Raw genomic sequence first — 14,613 nt, 5'->3', positions numbered from 1 at the left:
GGTGCTCATGCAGGGTCAAAGCAAGGGTGACGAGAGCCTGGGGTATCCAGAATATAGGGGTAGCCTTTGGGGATTCAATCACTGGCTTTCTCCCCAGGAATGGGAGCCACAAAGGAGAACCTGATGCTAAGGAACAGGGAGCAAGGGAAAGGACTCAGGACTCACCAATCTGACAGGCTGGCACATCCAAGACCCCCCGCAGCAAGTCCCCCAGGGGGCTGTTCTCGTCCAGGTGCTATGGGAAGTAAAGCCACAGGATGGTCAGCATGAGGGAATTTCTGTGTGTACTCATGACTAGCCAAGTGTAGCACAGGTAGAATGGAGGCCAGGTTGTGGCCACACAGGTTCTGTGACTTTCACATGTGACTGCTCACGTGACAGGTGTCTGAATATACACATACAGACCTGGGACTGGGTGTGAGACACATGCAGTAGAACATGGGGACAGAAAAACCTGTGCCACACGTGGCTCTTGACGTACCTCCCTCTCTGGCTCCAGGGCTGCTGGGCTGATCATCTCTTCCACGTAGTTTGAAGGGAACCACAGCTGCTTCTTCCCACCATAGTCCCCTCGCCACCTGCAGGTACCACAGGGCGCTGACTCCAGCAACCACCCTGAACTCCCACAAGGATATCCTTTGTTGGGGGCTCCTACACCCAAACCAGGCCAAGGTAGAGCCTGCTGGTGCTCATTAGATGTTGTACAAAGCATGCTGTCAAGGTGTTCTTGGTGATAACTCCGCAGGGACCCCCTTGACTCCCACCATACCACAGGCTTTCCAGCCCAGAGGCCAGGCTCACCAGCCACCATCTTGCTTCTCTACATTCTGGATGATGGCACTCTTGGTGAAGGTCAGCTCATCCTCTCTCTGGGCCTTGTAGTCAAAGAGGGCTTTGACTGCACACTGTAGAGGTGAGACACGTGGGGTCGTACAGGGTAAATAAAGCAGAGGGGCCTTCCCTACCACTGGACCCAGCATAGCACAAGTATATGCACATGTGCCTGATCTTCCCAGCCTGGGCTCAGGCCAGTGAGAGGTGCCACTGTTGGGAACCAATCCGAGGCAGAGTTTTCAATTCTGCCCTGTGGGAAGCTTCCGGACAAACAGGACAAGAAGAAGGAGGGCTTTCTCCAAGGAACCCTGCACTGGACCTGCTCCCAGGAGTCAGGGCTGGTAGGACAGGAAGAGTTTGTGTGCAGTGGCCCTGTGTACCTCCCTTGGACCTGCAGTCTTCTAGGCATGGCTGGGACTCTATCACTCATCTTTGACAGCACTCTGCTGTCAAAGGAACAGGGCAATCTCCCCCACACTAAAGGGCAAAACCAGGAAGATTCTGACATATCTTCATCAAGAAGGGAATGACTGGCCAGTGTGCCTTCTAGCCTCTGCTCTGCACCTGTCCATGCAAGACATGCAGCTCACTCAGAAGGATCAGTGAAGAAGGGTCAGTGCTGACCCAAAACACGGGTTAGAGTTGGTTGCCCCTGGGAGAATTGCGGTCATGTGCCAACCACACAATTCTCACAACCTCTTGGGCCTCAGAAAACCACAACTACCACTTCTCCATGTCAACCACAGATGGGCCAGAACACAGAAATACAAGCCCCAAGCAGCCAGGGAACTCCCCTCCCTCTACTGGGCTTCCTGTGCTGAGGACACATTTGTACCTTGAAAGTTGGCATGGGGTTTGCCTCCACATAGAAGCCAGGGTTGCGGCCTTCATACAGTGCCCCGTAATCAGGCTCCTGGTATCAGGACAGAACGTGATGTTAACACCCCAGTGTTCAGATAAAAGCACCTGCTAGCTCACACTTCCTTCTCTGAAGCACAGCTTGCTTCTACCTGGCCCTCTTCTCCAAGTCATCAAGTCTGCCTAGTTCGCTGACACCTGACCTACCAGGATCCCCAACTCCAGGATTCATCCCCTCTCCTACACATTCTTACCTAAGGTCTACCACCTCAGTTTCTGAAGACCCAAATGCTGATGCCTCCTGAGCTGCCTGCAGCTGATCTACCACAGGCACCATGTACTCCATGATTTTGCTCAGTGGCTGAGCCCCAAGTTAGGAAGAAGGCCCTCCTGTTCACTTTCCCACCATTTGAGCTTCTGTCTCGGAAAAGCAGGACCCTTCCTGGCTACCAAATGTCACTAATGACAACTCTTTCAACTGATCCTGCATGAGATGCCTGTTTTTACTAAAAACCACAACACTGGTCCAGGGCCCTCACCAACCCTTGCATTCCCAGAAGCACCTTCTTAGCCCCCTGGAATCTTCCCATAGGCCTGAGGGATCTATACACCTGCTCTGTGTAGCTGCTTCTCTTGCCAGAACACCCAGGCCAAGCCCATGGGCATATTTCTGGTGTGTGCACACCTCTGCCTGTGATTTCCTGGACCTTTGTTACCTACCCCTGGGCTCATAGGGATGGATCCTGCTCGAATGCCCACCCCATTCTTTCCAAGCACAGCTTAGGTGTCACTCCCTCTAAGACATCCTACTGGTAGCTACACTGTGGCATGTTATCTCAGAGCTCCTGCTATGAACTCCAAAGCACCCAGCACTCGCTGTGAGCACATCCAGATTATCCAGAGACTGTCAGATTCTGGGTGTCTTCTAACTGCACTGTCATGCCCCCCATGGCTTTCTCACTGCTGTGCCAATCTTCTCCAGTGCCTCCTCGTTGATGGGGTAGCGCAACTTCATTTTGCGGTACAGGGGGTGCTTCTCGTAGTAGCTGATGAGGTCGACAAGGCTGTCGAACTCGGAGTTCCCCAGCATCACAGTTTGGCCCTCCTGCTGGACTCGGCAGTGCTTTATCTTTCCCTCAGCCCTTCGCAACGACACAACAGTGAACAGGGTCAGGGCAGTCCAGACCCTACTAAGAACCCATACCACCTCCAGCACTTCTCACCGGAAGGAGATAGCGTATGAGTTGGCCTCATTCCGTTTCCGCACCAGGAAAGCCCCATCACGTGGTACACGCATCAGCATGTGTTCAGCCTGAGCTCTCGACAGGCTTGCATGGTACCACCTGAAGACAGGCAAAGTCAGGCCCTGATAGCATGCCTGTGTCCCTGCCCACCTCCCCTATCCCTCTACTCACTCTTTGCTCTCGTGGGCATTTGTCTGTGGAACAGGCTCTGAAAGGCGCATCTCAAACTCATTGCAGCGAAGTGGCACCTGCTGATAGTGTGTGATGAGGTCATAGAGGGAGTCAAAGACAAGGTTATCTGTCAAGAAGAACTTGGGGGTACCGGCATCCTGTCGAGAGTGGATACGGCAGTGCTGGACTTTCCCATTCCGCCTAGGGAAAACAGAGGATGGGAGAGGCATGAAAAATGGGCCAGTGTTCCAGAAACCAAGTTCCACCCCAGGTAAAGTACAGAGTCTCAAAGAGTCAGAGAGCATTCTCCTAAGGAACTTGGACAGTGGGCAACCCTTCAGGAGGTCTTCATACAGGATAAAAATGAAAATGCATGTATGAGAAAGAAATTATATTCCACAGAAAAGCCTGGAACCAAAGGCTGAAATGCTAGCTGTGGTTATCTCTGGGTATGTCTAAGAACATACATGGACTAAGCATATGCATGGTGCTGGGTGTGGCTACCAGAAAGACAGTGTGTAGTCGCCCACAAAGGTCTCGCTTTCTCGCACTAGGAAGGAGCCATCAGGAGCCCCGGTCTCAATGCAGTACTCGGTGAGGAGGCGCTCAGCAATGTGCCGCCCATCTCGTCCAGCCCCGAGCTTCCCATGGAACCACTTCTCATTGGAGTGCAGTTCTGTGCTCCCACTGGCCTATGACAGGAGAGAAAGAGCAAAGATAGTAATCCTGTCTCAATTTTGACTTGTCTTGAATTCCTGGGACAATTCTACCTCCTTTGGCTCCTCTTCATCCTCATTGCCCTGGTCACTGCTTGTCTCCTCAGAGTAGTAGATCTTGCTGCTGGTCAGAACGAAGTAGTGGGGATACCATTCCTGGAACAGACCAAAAGGGAACTGTGAGCCAAAGCCCCCATCACCCTGCTCCACTATGCCCAGCTCAGCTAGGCCTTACATGGTTCACAGGGTCTTCCAGGTAGAGGATGCCATTCTTGATGGAGTTGCTGATGTCATTCTCAGAGTACATCACAGAAGTAGGCACTTCCTCATAGGCACTGCCCTCGGCCAGCTTCTTGTGCTAAGGGAGCAGAGCAAGTCATAGGAAAGCCTGCCCCACCTCTTCACCCAGGACCAAAATGCAAGCAGAGAGACACTGGGAAGTGTGGGCTCCTTCCACCACCTTTGCCACACCTTAATAAGAATCTTCCTTTTGAGCTGGTTGGGTGAGGGGAGCCCATCAGCGGCAATGTCCACAGGCTTGGTGAGGAGTGTGTCCCCAAGCACCTTCTTGAAGTACTGGGCCATGTTCCTCTGCTGGGCAATGCTGCAGTGGTCCTCAATGGACAGGATGACTGGGTACCTAAAGGGCAATAGGTGAGTACAATGATACAGACCCCATGGTTCTGTGGGATCAAGTCTTAGCCCAAATAGGCCCTTACAGTGTGAAATGATGAGAGCCAAGGACTGGGGGCACTTTGACCACAGGACCTCTCCTAGAGAGGAGGTAGCCCTGGGTAGGTTAACAGAGCTCCTCAAGAGACAGCTAGGCAGCAGGAACCAAAGAGTGTCAAGTGCTGCAAAAGGTAACCTCAGAGTTAGTCTAGCTATAGAGCTGTTCAGCAGTTCAAGACATACTCCACACCAAATACTTTGGGAAAGATGAGAAGCAGCCTAGCTTGAAGATCTTTTCAGTGAGTTGAGACTGGGGACTGCAGGTTTGGTAGTGGATAGGGACTGAAGAATGGCTCATAGGGAACACAGATAATTTTCTGGACTACGAAGGGAAAGGAGCTGACAGGATACCCGAGACCACAGTTATGGACAAGTTTCTTTGAGGAAGAACTTAATGCTTCCCACAGGCTGAAGAGGACCCATGAAGGTGGCCATGCAAAGATGCAGGGAACAGAGGTAAGAAGTAGGAAACAATGACTTGAGCAAGAGTAGAAGAGGAAGAGCAGGAATGTAGGGGCAAGCCATGTGAGGGGTCCCAGGAGTGAGAGGGCTAGAGGTTAAGTTTGCCCCCATGTCCTCTACACCCACTCACTCTGAGGCCACGAAAGCATGCTCCTTGATTGTGTTCAGGACATCTGAGAACTTGATCTTGGTGGTAAGGGTATGCCCGTGGTAAATGACTGGCATCCCATCTGGGCCGTCCCAGCAATCCACTAGGGAGCAACATCATCATGGTCAAGCGGGTAGGCCTTCTACCTTCCCTCCCCAACCCCGGGCCCCACGCACACTCAATGCAGCGACAGCCCATCCTCAGGCAGCGAGCATAAGCTTCCAGTGAGGATTCGCTGGAGAACTGGTCCCCAGTCAGGTACCTAGATAAGCAAGGAGAGGTGTGGTTTAGTGGACCCTCCTCCCTCCCAGAAGAGGCTGGATGGACAGAGAGAGCCACACTCACGTGTTATGCGAGGACGAGATCCAGTAGTGGGAGAGAGGGTTGTTCATGGTGTCTGGGCACACGGCATCCAGCTGGGAGTTCCACACACTGTTCTCTTTGGAGAACAGAAAGGTAACAAACTGCAGGAGCAAATGTGGAAGGAGCAAGAAAGTGAGTCCTGGCTGCCGCCGGGATGGAGTCAAGAGAACAAGAGGGTGCTCAGTCAACTGAGCTAGGCAAGGGAACAGTAGGAGCACCTAAGGCCCAGGTGAGCTCTGCTCATCCCACCTACTTTTTCTGCAGAATGATGTGGAAGGTGGGGCTCACCTCATCCAAAAAGAAGTATGGTTCCTCAATCTCTCGCAAGGGGTCTCTGAGGAAACTGAGCATGAATTCCTGCACCTGAAGGCGGTCAACTGCCCATAGTTCCTGCTAGGCAGAAAGGGAGTCATGGAAAGGCCTCTAATGATAAGCCTGCCCTTTGGCCTGACTCCCTGGCCCAGCCATTGCCCAGCCATACCCCCTGGTACTCAAGGAGAAACTGCTGGAACTCGGGAAGAGATACCCGACAGAGCTCTGGCCGCTCCCCAGTTCTGCAGGGAGAGAAGATAAGTGTCTGGCTGTTAGCTGGTTGTCAAAGTCCACAGACAAGGGGACCCTTGCAAAGCACAACCCAAGTCCCACTTAGTACAGCTCTCCAAAGAGTCCACCATGCCTCACCCTCCCGCTGCTTCCCATCTGGATCTGGAATCATCCAGAGGAGAACCAATGCCCTATTCCAAACCAAACCTCAAAGTGCTGGCTTCCAAGAAGGGGAGGTCCATCTGTAGAAAACAGAATCTAGTCAGGGCTAGAGCCCTGGAGGCCATGGAGGAAAGGGGCTCTTAGGAAAAAAAGGCTGGGGAAGCAGATGGGGGTGGACTTCAGGAGGAGGGTAGAGTAATGGCGTCGAAAAGTCCCCAAGCAGGGCAGCAGGGCTGAGCATGCAGGGCTGAGGAAGAAGTAAGACACAAGGGCAAGAGCAAGGGAGGGCAAATGACTCATGCACCGTCTTCTGTGCGCTGTACATGAGGCTGCGGTACAGCTGAGCAAACTGTCCATAGGTGATGTCCCCGCTGCGCTGTTCCAGGTCCTATGTGGGACAAAGCAGGAATGCCAGTCAGCCCCTCGCTGAGGAACTACTAGCCTCCTCTGACTGGCCAGTAGATAGTCCTGAGTGGCCCTTACCGTCAGCCGTTCTCGGAGGAAGCGCATGTTGGGGACCCGATAATTGACTTGTGACAACATGTTCTTCAGGTCCTTGGCTGATATACTAAGAAAAAAGGGATATCTTTCTGAGCTGTAGGCTGAGCCCCGCCTAAAGCTGAACAGTAAACAACTAGGTTCTGAGAACTTGTAGTCCTAAGGGCAAAACTGGATCAAAAATTCATTGTGACCAACAGAAGTTCCTTCCTTCCTTTCTCTGGGCCTCAGTGAACCAATATTCTAGCAAGACGTGACCAAGGGTAAGCAGGTCAGGCACAGAAGAGAAGCAATTTCCAACAATCATACCCAGGACTGCTCATGCCCCCACCTCCCCTTCTATGGATGGTGGTCAGCCTGTCCAGGGCAGAAGGCAGTGCCCACTCACAATACCTGCCACCCACTGGGGTATCTTGGAATCCACAGCCCCTAGGTTCATCAGCAACCCAATGTAAGTACCAGCAGGGAGGGAAGGGTGGGCACACTTAGCTAAATGCAGCTGTTGCTGCCTGGGAAAGCTCCTGGCCTGGACAGGGGGCTGGCTGAACCCTCAGTCTGACAGAAGCACCAACTTTCCCTGAGGGGCACTCAGCTCTGTAGCAGCAGTCAACTGCTGTAGAGTAAATGCTTGCTTTGAGCAGGTACTGGGTTACTTGACCCTGTCAGACAGGTAGGTGCTGCCAAAGGCCCCACTTTCAAGGAAGGGGACAGAAGCCTCTGCTTACCATCTTTCCGTCTGTAGACTCCCACCATGATACAGACTGTCTTTCCATCTTGCCCTGCTTATTTCTACAGCTGTTGCCCCCTCCCGCTCTGTGGTAAAACTCCTAGAAGAATTACCCACACTTCCTTTATAGCCCTAAGTTGCTCAGCACTGGCTGCAGATGCTACACCCATCATGTCATTAAACACAGGGTTAACTTACAGTCTTCACGAATCCCTCCTCAACCCCAGTTTGGAGTTGTCTGGAGTCAGCCATTGGGCCTCTTCCCTTTTCTTGATATCCAGGTACCCCAAGCAATCTCATTTGCCTCCAGGCTTTCCATATCACCTATACACACCTATGTTACCTCCTCCAGCCCCAACCTCTCCTTTGAACTTATTCTACCCACTTGGTGACTCTACCTCTACCTGCACATCTAATGTGTATCATAAAACCTTTATCCACACTGAACCCCTGAGTTCCCCACAATGTCTTCCTCCCATTGTCTTCTTGTCTCAGGCTGCAACTTCATTTTCTAGCTGCTCAAGCCAAAAAGCCTACTGATCTTTGAGTTCCCTCTTCAACATCCCCAAATGAACAGGTCAGGAAATTATTCTGGCTCAATTTTAAACAAAACAATGCAGCCCAAATCCAGCTAATTCCTATCATAATTAACCCAATCCAAGCCCTCTCGTCCTTTACCTATACTGGTGAACAGCTTCTAAGAGCCTTCTACTCAGCAGCCAACATGATCCTGAGCAAACTCTAAGTCAGGGCATGTCACTCCTCTGCACCTCCCCATGACTGCTTGCCTCTTGGGACCATCAGAGGGCCTTTATCATGGTATAGTAGAGCATGCCATCTGGTCTTTGCTGCCCAATCTCTTGGTGCCTATGGGGCACTCCAGGCCTGAAAGCACCTTGAAGTACTCCCTCATGTACTACTAGCCACCCTTATAGGACACTCAGAGCCAGTTTTATGCAAACATTCTGCCCATTGGGAGAGAACACTGGCTTCCCTCATCAGCTTGCAATGCTTGTGCTAGAACTCCTTGGTCCACTTGAGGCAGGTCACTACTTTGGGTCCTCTGACTCAAAGGCATCTCTACCCACCTGCTGGGCATGAGAACCTACCGATCCTCACGGTTCCGGTCCACTGAGTAGAACTGTTTCCGGAGCCACCTGGAGAGAGAGAAGTCTAAAGTAAGGGCCATTTCTTCAGCTAGGGCAAAGCCTGAAGTCTCTGTTGTCTAGTTCTAAGACATCTGGCCTTAACCACATCAGAGATGAGTCTTACCTCTCAATCTGCAGGGGTGTGGCTGCCTGCAATGTGTCCTCCATCAGCCAAGTTAAGCCCTTGATCCACATGTTCACTTCATCCTCAGATGTGGCTGTGAGCAGAGCAACAGTAAGGGCATATGCCTCCCATATGATCAAGGGCTGGTGGGCTTTCCCCTTACCCAGAGTATACCCTGCCTCCTCCAAGCCCTTGTCTCCCACCTTGCAGGCTTAGGGTCTTCAGGCGGAATTCCATTCCATAGAGGATGACAAAGCAGTGTGACTGGTCTGGCCGGAAAGCAGGGTCTTCTTGGTAGCGGTCAAAGTCTCGAGAAGTCTTCCCTGGGCGGATCTCTTTGATTTCACGAATATCAACTAGGAAGGTAGTGAAGGGCCAACGTCAGGCTGGGGTCTCCCCAAACTATCAAAAGGACAGCCTGCCTTTCTTAATCGTGCCCCCCAGATTCGACATTCCCCTCTCTGAGATAGAACTCAAAACCACTCACAGGCAGCCCACATGATAAAAAAAGAGATGGGCTGATGTAATGGCTCTCGCCTTTAATTTCAGCACTCAGGAGGCAGATTTCTGAGTTCAAGACCAGCCAAGACAACATAGTAACTTGAGCCAACATAGTGGCTCAAAAAAAAAAAAAAAAAAAAAAGAACAAAGGCGGGGAGCATGAGTGAGTGCTTGCACTTGGTCTAAAGGCTGACAGGGTTCTCTGGCAACAGAGAAGTCTGTGTGGTATTCTTTACCCATCTTTATTCTATTGCTGAGAGTGCAGCCTGGACTCTTTGACCTGGAGAAGAGTGAAGATTCCAGAAGGAATAACGGGGACCCAAAGCTATTTCATATGGACCACTTCCTAACACAACACACACAAGGACCCAATCATAAAGTCCTAGGGGCAGGGCTGGGTAGGTCCAAATGGGCTTCAGAATCCCTGAGAATGTTGGCTCAAGTCCTGAACAATGGTTAAGTCCTGAAATATCCCATACTCCAAAGACATGCCCATATGAGTCTGAGCAAAAGATCTAGTTCTTGCTAAGGCCTTGGCTGTCCAAGTACATCAGGTAGGTATCTGGGCTTAGTCCACTTCCTTATCTCAGCTATGAAAGAGTCCTCAAATGCTCTCACAAGCACAGGTGAAGCAAGTAAATGGGCCTGAGTGGCAAACAATCTGCTTTGGCCACTAACTTAAGTGAAAGATGGAGCAACTCTTTGCTAGAGACTCATTTAATTTCTCCCAGTTGCAGTCTTATCAACTGAAGATCTAAGGACCTGAGTTTCTCAGGACAACAGGGTTGTAGAAACAGTGTTCACAGACACTGAGGTGAGGAAGAACCCTAATCCTACCACACATTAACTGTGTAGTCTTAGCAGAGGGACAACTACTCTGTCCCTCAGCTTCCCTTGTGAAGGGTGGTAACAGGAGCAGCCAAGAGGATGCTGGTGAGACCACAGTCACAGCTGAAAGCACCCGCCCTGTGTGCACCACATGGAGGGAGCTGCTCCATGGCCAGCAGGTGTGGAAGCTCTGAGCCCAGGTTTGAGAGATCTTGCCATAGCTTCTCCTTGGCCAGCAGGAAACACTCAGCCCAGGATGAGAGATTCGGGGACAATCAGGTCAAATGGAAGAAACTTAGGCCTGGCCAACAGACATGACTGTGAGCTTTTCTTCAGCTTGGGAACTTAAAATGTTCTGCCCCTAGACTGATTGGCCAGTCCCCACCCACCAGCTTGCATTCTTTCTGTCCTGTCCCTTGAGCATGGTCACAGTGGCATCACTTCTGACCCTCACCCCAGATCTACCGCCACAATTCTGTCCCCTTAGCAAAGCCCGCCAGCTTTCGGAAGCCCTGATTTTTCTGCTGCTGGCCTTACTTCTCACCAAACTGCCACCCTTTCCTGACTCCTCTGAACCTTCACAAAACAGTTTGGACCTGTCTTGTAAATCCATTTACTCCCCTCCCAAGTGCTAAAGGTTCTTTATGATAGAGCTCAGAGATTTACCTCTGAGCTTCTGCCTTCCTTCCCCTCTTCTTTGACCCATCCAAACTAAGCCACACCCACAGTAAGAACAGCACATGTTTCTGCCCCTGTCACCCTGGGCCCTGGCCTGACTACATTCTCCCCCTTGCTCTCTCCTACCAAATGAGAAACACCAGCCTGCAGTGATCATCCTCTTAATGTCTCATGCTGCTATGAAAATACATGTTCCTCATCTCCCCCTGGGCAAGTAGAGCCCCTCTACTACATGCTGAATGACTGAATGAACAAATGAGTAAAACACAGGCACATGGGTAGGGGAGGAATGGGGATGGAGTAAAACTGAGTCATTCTACTCAGGTATAAATAGGGAGTGGGAATCTGGGTCATAAAATCCCAGACTGAGAACAGTTTCTAAAGATGGAAAGAAGAACTTCCATTAGGGGAAATGCCCAGATCAGACACCTCACAAACACCATAAATTCTGCCCTCTGAAACAGAAACTAGAATATTTTTCCGGTGCATACAGGCCAGGGTCTACATGGTCCATAGTAGGGGCTTTCCTGCTTCTGCTCTCCGGTCCCCCCCGGACAGTCCACAATAAAGTGGTTACCACTCAGCAAGCAGCTGTAGACTCTTGTACACACATGGGTATGGATGGATGGGTGTGTGTGTGTGTGTGTGTGTGTGTGTGTGTGTGTGTGTGTACACAGGCAGTCAGTGGGTCCTAGGTGAGCTACAGCCTGTTCTTTGTTCTACACATTTCTACAAAGTCCAGTCTGAAGTCAGAGCAGGCACATGCTTAAATAGGGATCAGGCAGGCATAGAGCAGGGAGGCCAGACACACTACTCTCCCAAGCCCACAATGATCGTATGTGATCACTTGTACTTCCTCCTATAAGGAGACACCAGCCTGGCTCTGATGCCCTCCAAGTCTACCAAGTCAAAAGTAAGTTGAAAAGGGTCTGTCAGAAATGAGATATTCTACAAGGCCCTTGAAACACAGCCTGTGCTGCCTCCACCCATCCTCCTGGACCCCAGAACAAATGCAATAGGTTCCCTTATCTGAGAAAGCCCAGACTGGTCCCGAAGAACTGTCACCATGGAGAGGAGATTCCCTAGTCAGACATGGCCTCTACTCTAGCTACAGAGTGGGAACAGAAGGCTGAGCCAGCCATGGTCTGGGTGAGACCTTCTGTGTGATAAATGACAAGTGGGGCGGGGGACAGGACTGCTTGGAGGAACAGGAGACTCATGCCCTATGCCCGGAGATCTGTGAGCCAGCCTCCTCCCACTCCCCTCGACTCCCAAGAACCACAGAAGAGAAATGTTTGGGAGAATGCTGGAAAGAAAGCCAAGACACTGAGAAGGTCCCGGTTATGCAGGGGCTGGGGGAATGAGGAGGAAGAAGTCTCTGAAGGTAAGGGCAGATTCCACAACTGGGCCCTGGGGGGGCTGAGAGGGGAGGGCCTCAATTGGAGGCTCACCCCAAACTGAGTGGGCATAACCTGGCTAGTACAGCCATCAGGAGCTTTCAGCTTCCAGATGCTCACTCCTCCAAGGACCAGGGCTTCAGGCCAAGGGAGGCTTATCTAGGCTTAGGTGTACCCTGAGTATTGCCATTCCAAACAGGGCTATGGCAGACTATAATAAAGTGCGCTGCCTGGGAAGTAAGAAGACCCAGTCCTTTAATCTTCACAAATTTTTACAAAGAAATAAAGATTTGGTCTTCCCTTCCTCCCTGGCACACACCTCTCTTTCTTTTTGTTCGACAGTCTCTTTATGGCAGCACAGGCTGCCCTAGAACTCACGATCCTCGTGACTCATCCTCCAGAGTGCTGAGATTACAGGCATATCTTGAAGGTCTCTGGGGTATCAGGAACCACCAAACTGATGCCAAGAACTAGCATCTCATGCCAGCTCTGGGGGCTAAAAAACTTTTCATAGGCTAGACTGTCTGGTACACCAGGCGATCCTGGGAGCTTTGCTCTCTTCCCTGCCCCTGGAGGAGGTTTGCCTCTTTCCATCAGAAAAGTCTGCCTCAGACATGAAGCTGTCAGGCCTATGTAGGAGAGCGAAGATGAACCATGAGGGTCTTAAATTCCAGCTGTGAGGCTCTGGCAGTCTCTCATTCCTTCAGCCTCAGTTCCCATGTTGGAAAACCGGGAATTCCTCTCACCTCACAAGGTTACTGTGAAGGCCTTGCTGGGAATGACCTGTGTGCCTGGTGCTACTGACATGGGACCTATGAAAGTTGGTAACAGGAGAGATGAACATAGCTGTCTGCCAGGGCTCTGCTAAGGGGGCAAACCCAAACCAAAAAGAGTTTTATGAAGATACGCCACAAAGAAAAGTACCTAAGCAATCATTTTACAATTATGTCTCACACAGATCAGAGTACCATGTGGGGAGGAAAAGGACTCTTAGTGTATGCAAACATGCTCTAAGACACTGTCCTTAAAAAAAAAGAAAAGAAAAAAAAAAGGGGGGGGGCTAGAGAGATGGCTCAGCGGTTAAGAGCACTGGCTGCTCTTGCAGAGGACCTGGGTTCTATTCCCAGCACCCACATAGTGGCTAAAAATCATATGCAACTCCAGTTCCAGGAGAATCCGAAACCCTCTTCTGACCTCTGTGGGCACTGAATGACACAGGTGCACTTCTATACATGCAGGCAATATACTCATACACAAAATAAAAACAATAAAAATTAAAAAGAAAAGACATTGCTATATTCTAAAATGAAATGGAGATCTTTTTTAAAGGTTAAAAACTCATTCAATTTTATGTCTTACAGGGCTTATACTGAGTTCAATATTGTATAACTGTATTAATTCAACTGTGAACCTAGAAACTTGCACCCACTTGTGAAAGAGATGTACTCTCGCTCTGGAGTGTGTTACTGAATATGTTAAAGTTGTAGTGAAATGCTTCTTCTAATTATGTAGTTATTAAAAATTAAAAAAAATGATTAAAAAAAAAAAAGACACTGCTTCCTGGACCTATAGCACTCCATCTTCACTCTGCCCCAGTCTAGGCACATGTATCCCCATGATGGGGTCTAGAAAAAAAAAAGAGATCAACAGATCCGAAGTCACAAATACCAAGCCTATTTTCCTCTCTGGCTATCAGTGAGGCTGTATACATACTACTAACCAAACACACACCTGGGCACAGCAGCCCTGACCTACCCTTACCCCAACCTCAGACTGGTCTGTATTCTGGTTAGGTAGAAGAAAAGGTGCTTACAGCCTGTACTTGGGCAGTAGAGGCCACAAAACTAAATTTGCCAAGTCAAAGCTTATACAAGCAGCAGACTCTGGAAAGGTAATGTTCCTTTTTCATCCCTTCTTCGCACATCTCTTTATTCCTCAGCACAGGGAGAGACTCCTGCCTTGAAACCACAGACTGGAGACCAGCCTCACTCAGAACATCTGGATTATGTGTGCACAGACAGCGAGAACCTTTAGAACATGCCAGTAAAGGCAGCCACTGTCCCTTTAGAAGACTGCTTCCTCCTCTGAGCCACCATCCTGAGAACTAATCCCAAGCACTTTGAAAGCTGTGAAGCTAGACACCTTAGGGATGGATGAGGCCCTGCTTCTGTAGAACAGATTCCTATACCTGGGGGAGCGCTCTATTCATTGAGTGGGCAGATGAGACAGTGCTGCTACCGGACAAGCTAAATGAAGCCTGGGAAAGAAGAGAATAGAGCACACAGAGGACCCATCTAGTGAGTGCTCCTCTGAAGGAAGGCTGCTTCCAGTCTCCAAAACCCACTCCTACTTTTCCCAGACATCAGGCCAGGCACATTCCTGCCATCAGCTCTCCTGCCCATCGCAATGGGACAATCATCCTGTCCAGCCACTACAGAGATGGGCATTAGAGTAGTATTCTGTAACCTAGACAGTGTTC

General features: G+C 50.4%; 1 protein-coding gene across 2 annotated transcripts in view; it reads right to left on the bottom strand.

Moving 5' to 3' along the window:
- Plcg1 (phospholipase C gamma 1) overlaps positions 1 to 14,613 on the bottom strand; it is a 34,572-nt gene that overhangs the window by 5,861 nt on the left and 14,098 nt on the right. For both annotated transcript variants that reach the window (XM_008849586.3, XM_008849587.3), the window contains exons 2-23: positions 8,934 to 9,086; positions 8,731 to 8,824; positions 8,568 to 8,615; positions 6,717 to 6,801; positions 6,538 to 6,621; positions 6,279 to 6,313; positions 6,010 to 6,082; positions 5,817 to 5,918; positions 5,511 to 5,629; positions 5,342 to 5,427; positions 5,148 to 5,268; positions 4,295 to 4,463; positions 4,059 to 4,181; positions 3,878 to 3,979; positions 3,612 to 3,799; positions 3,108 to 3,308; positions 2,916 to 3,035; positions 2,654 to 2,834; positions 1,670 to 1,747; positions 802 to 905; positions 482 to 578; positions 166 to 235 (exon numbers count right to left, since the gene is read on the bottom strand). In XM_008849586.3, the coding sequence (XP_008847808.1) occupies positions 166 to 235; positions 482 to 578; positions 802 to 905; positions 1,670 to 1,747; positions 2,654 to 2,834; positions 2,916 to 3,035; positions 3,108 to 3,308; positions 3,612 to 3,799; positions 3,878 to 3,979; positions 4,059 to 4,181; positions 4,295 to 4,463; positions 5,148 to 5,268; positions 5,342 to 5,427; positions 5,511 to 5,629; positions 5,817 to 5,918; positions 6,010 to 6,082; positions 6,279 to 6,313; positions 6,538 to 6,621; positions 6,717 to 6,801; positions 8,568 to 8,615; positions 8,731 to 8,824; positions 8,934 to 9,086 (2,433 nt within the window). The remainder of the gene's footprint in view (positions 1 to 165; positions 236 to 481; positions 579 to 801; positions 906 to 1,669; positions 1,748 to 2,653; positions 2,835 to 2,915; positions 3,036 to 3,107; positions 3,309 to 3,611; positions 3,800 to 3,877; positions 3,980 to 4,058; positions 4,182 to 4,294; positions 4,464 to 5,147; positions 5,269 to 5,341; positions 5,428 to 5,510; positions 5,630 to 5,816; positions 5,919 to 6,009; positions 6,083 to 6,278; positions 6,314 to 6,537; positions 6,622 to 6,716; positions 6,802 to 8,567; positions 8,616 to 8,730; positions 8,825 to 8,933; positions 9,087 to 14,613) is intronic.

This window comes from Nannospalax galili, unplaced genomic scaffold (assembly GCF_000622305.1).
Source record: "Nannospalax galili isolate Female #2095 unplaced genomic scaffold, S.galili_v1.0 scaffold765, whole genome shotgun sequence".
NCBI lineage: Eukaryota > Metazoa > Chordata > Mammalia > Rodentia > Spalacidae > Nannospalax > Nannospalax galili.
The sequence above is the reverse complement of the archived record's forward strand: the minus strand, read 5'-3'. Positions and strand labels throughout refer to the sequence as shown.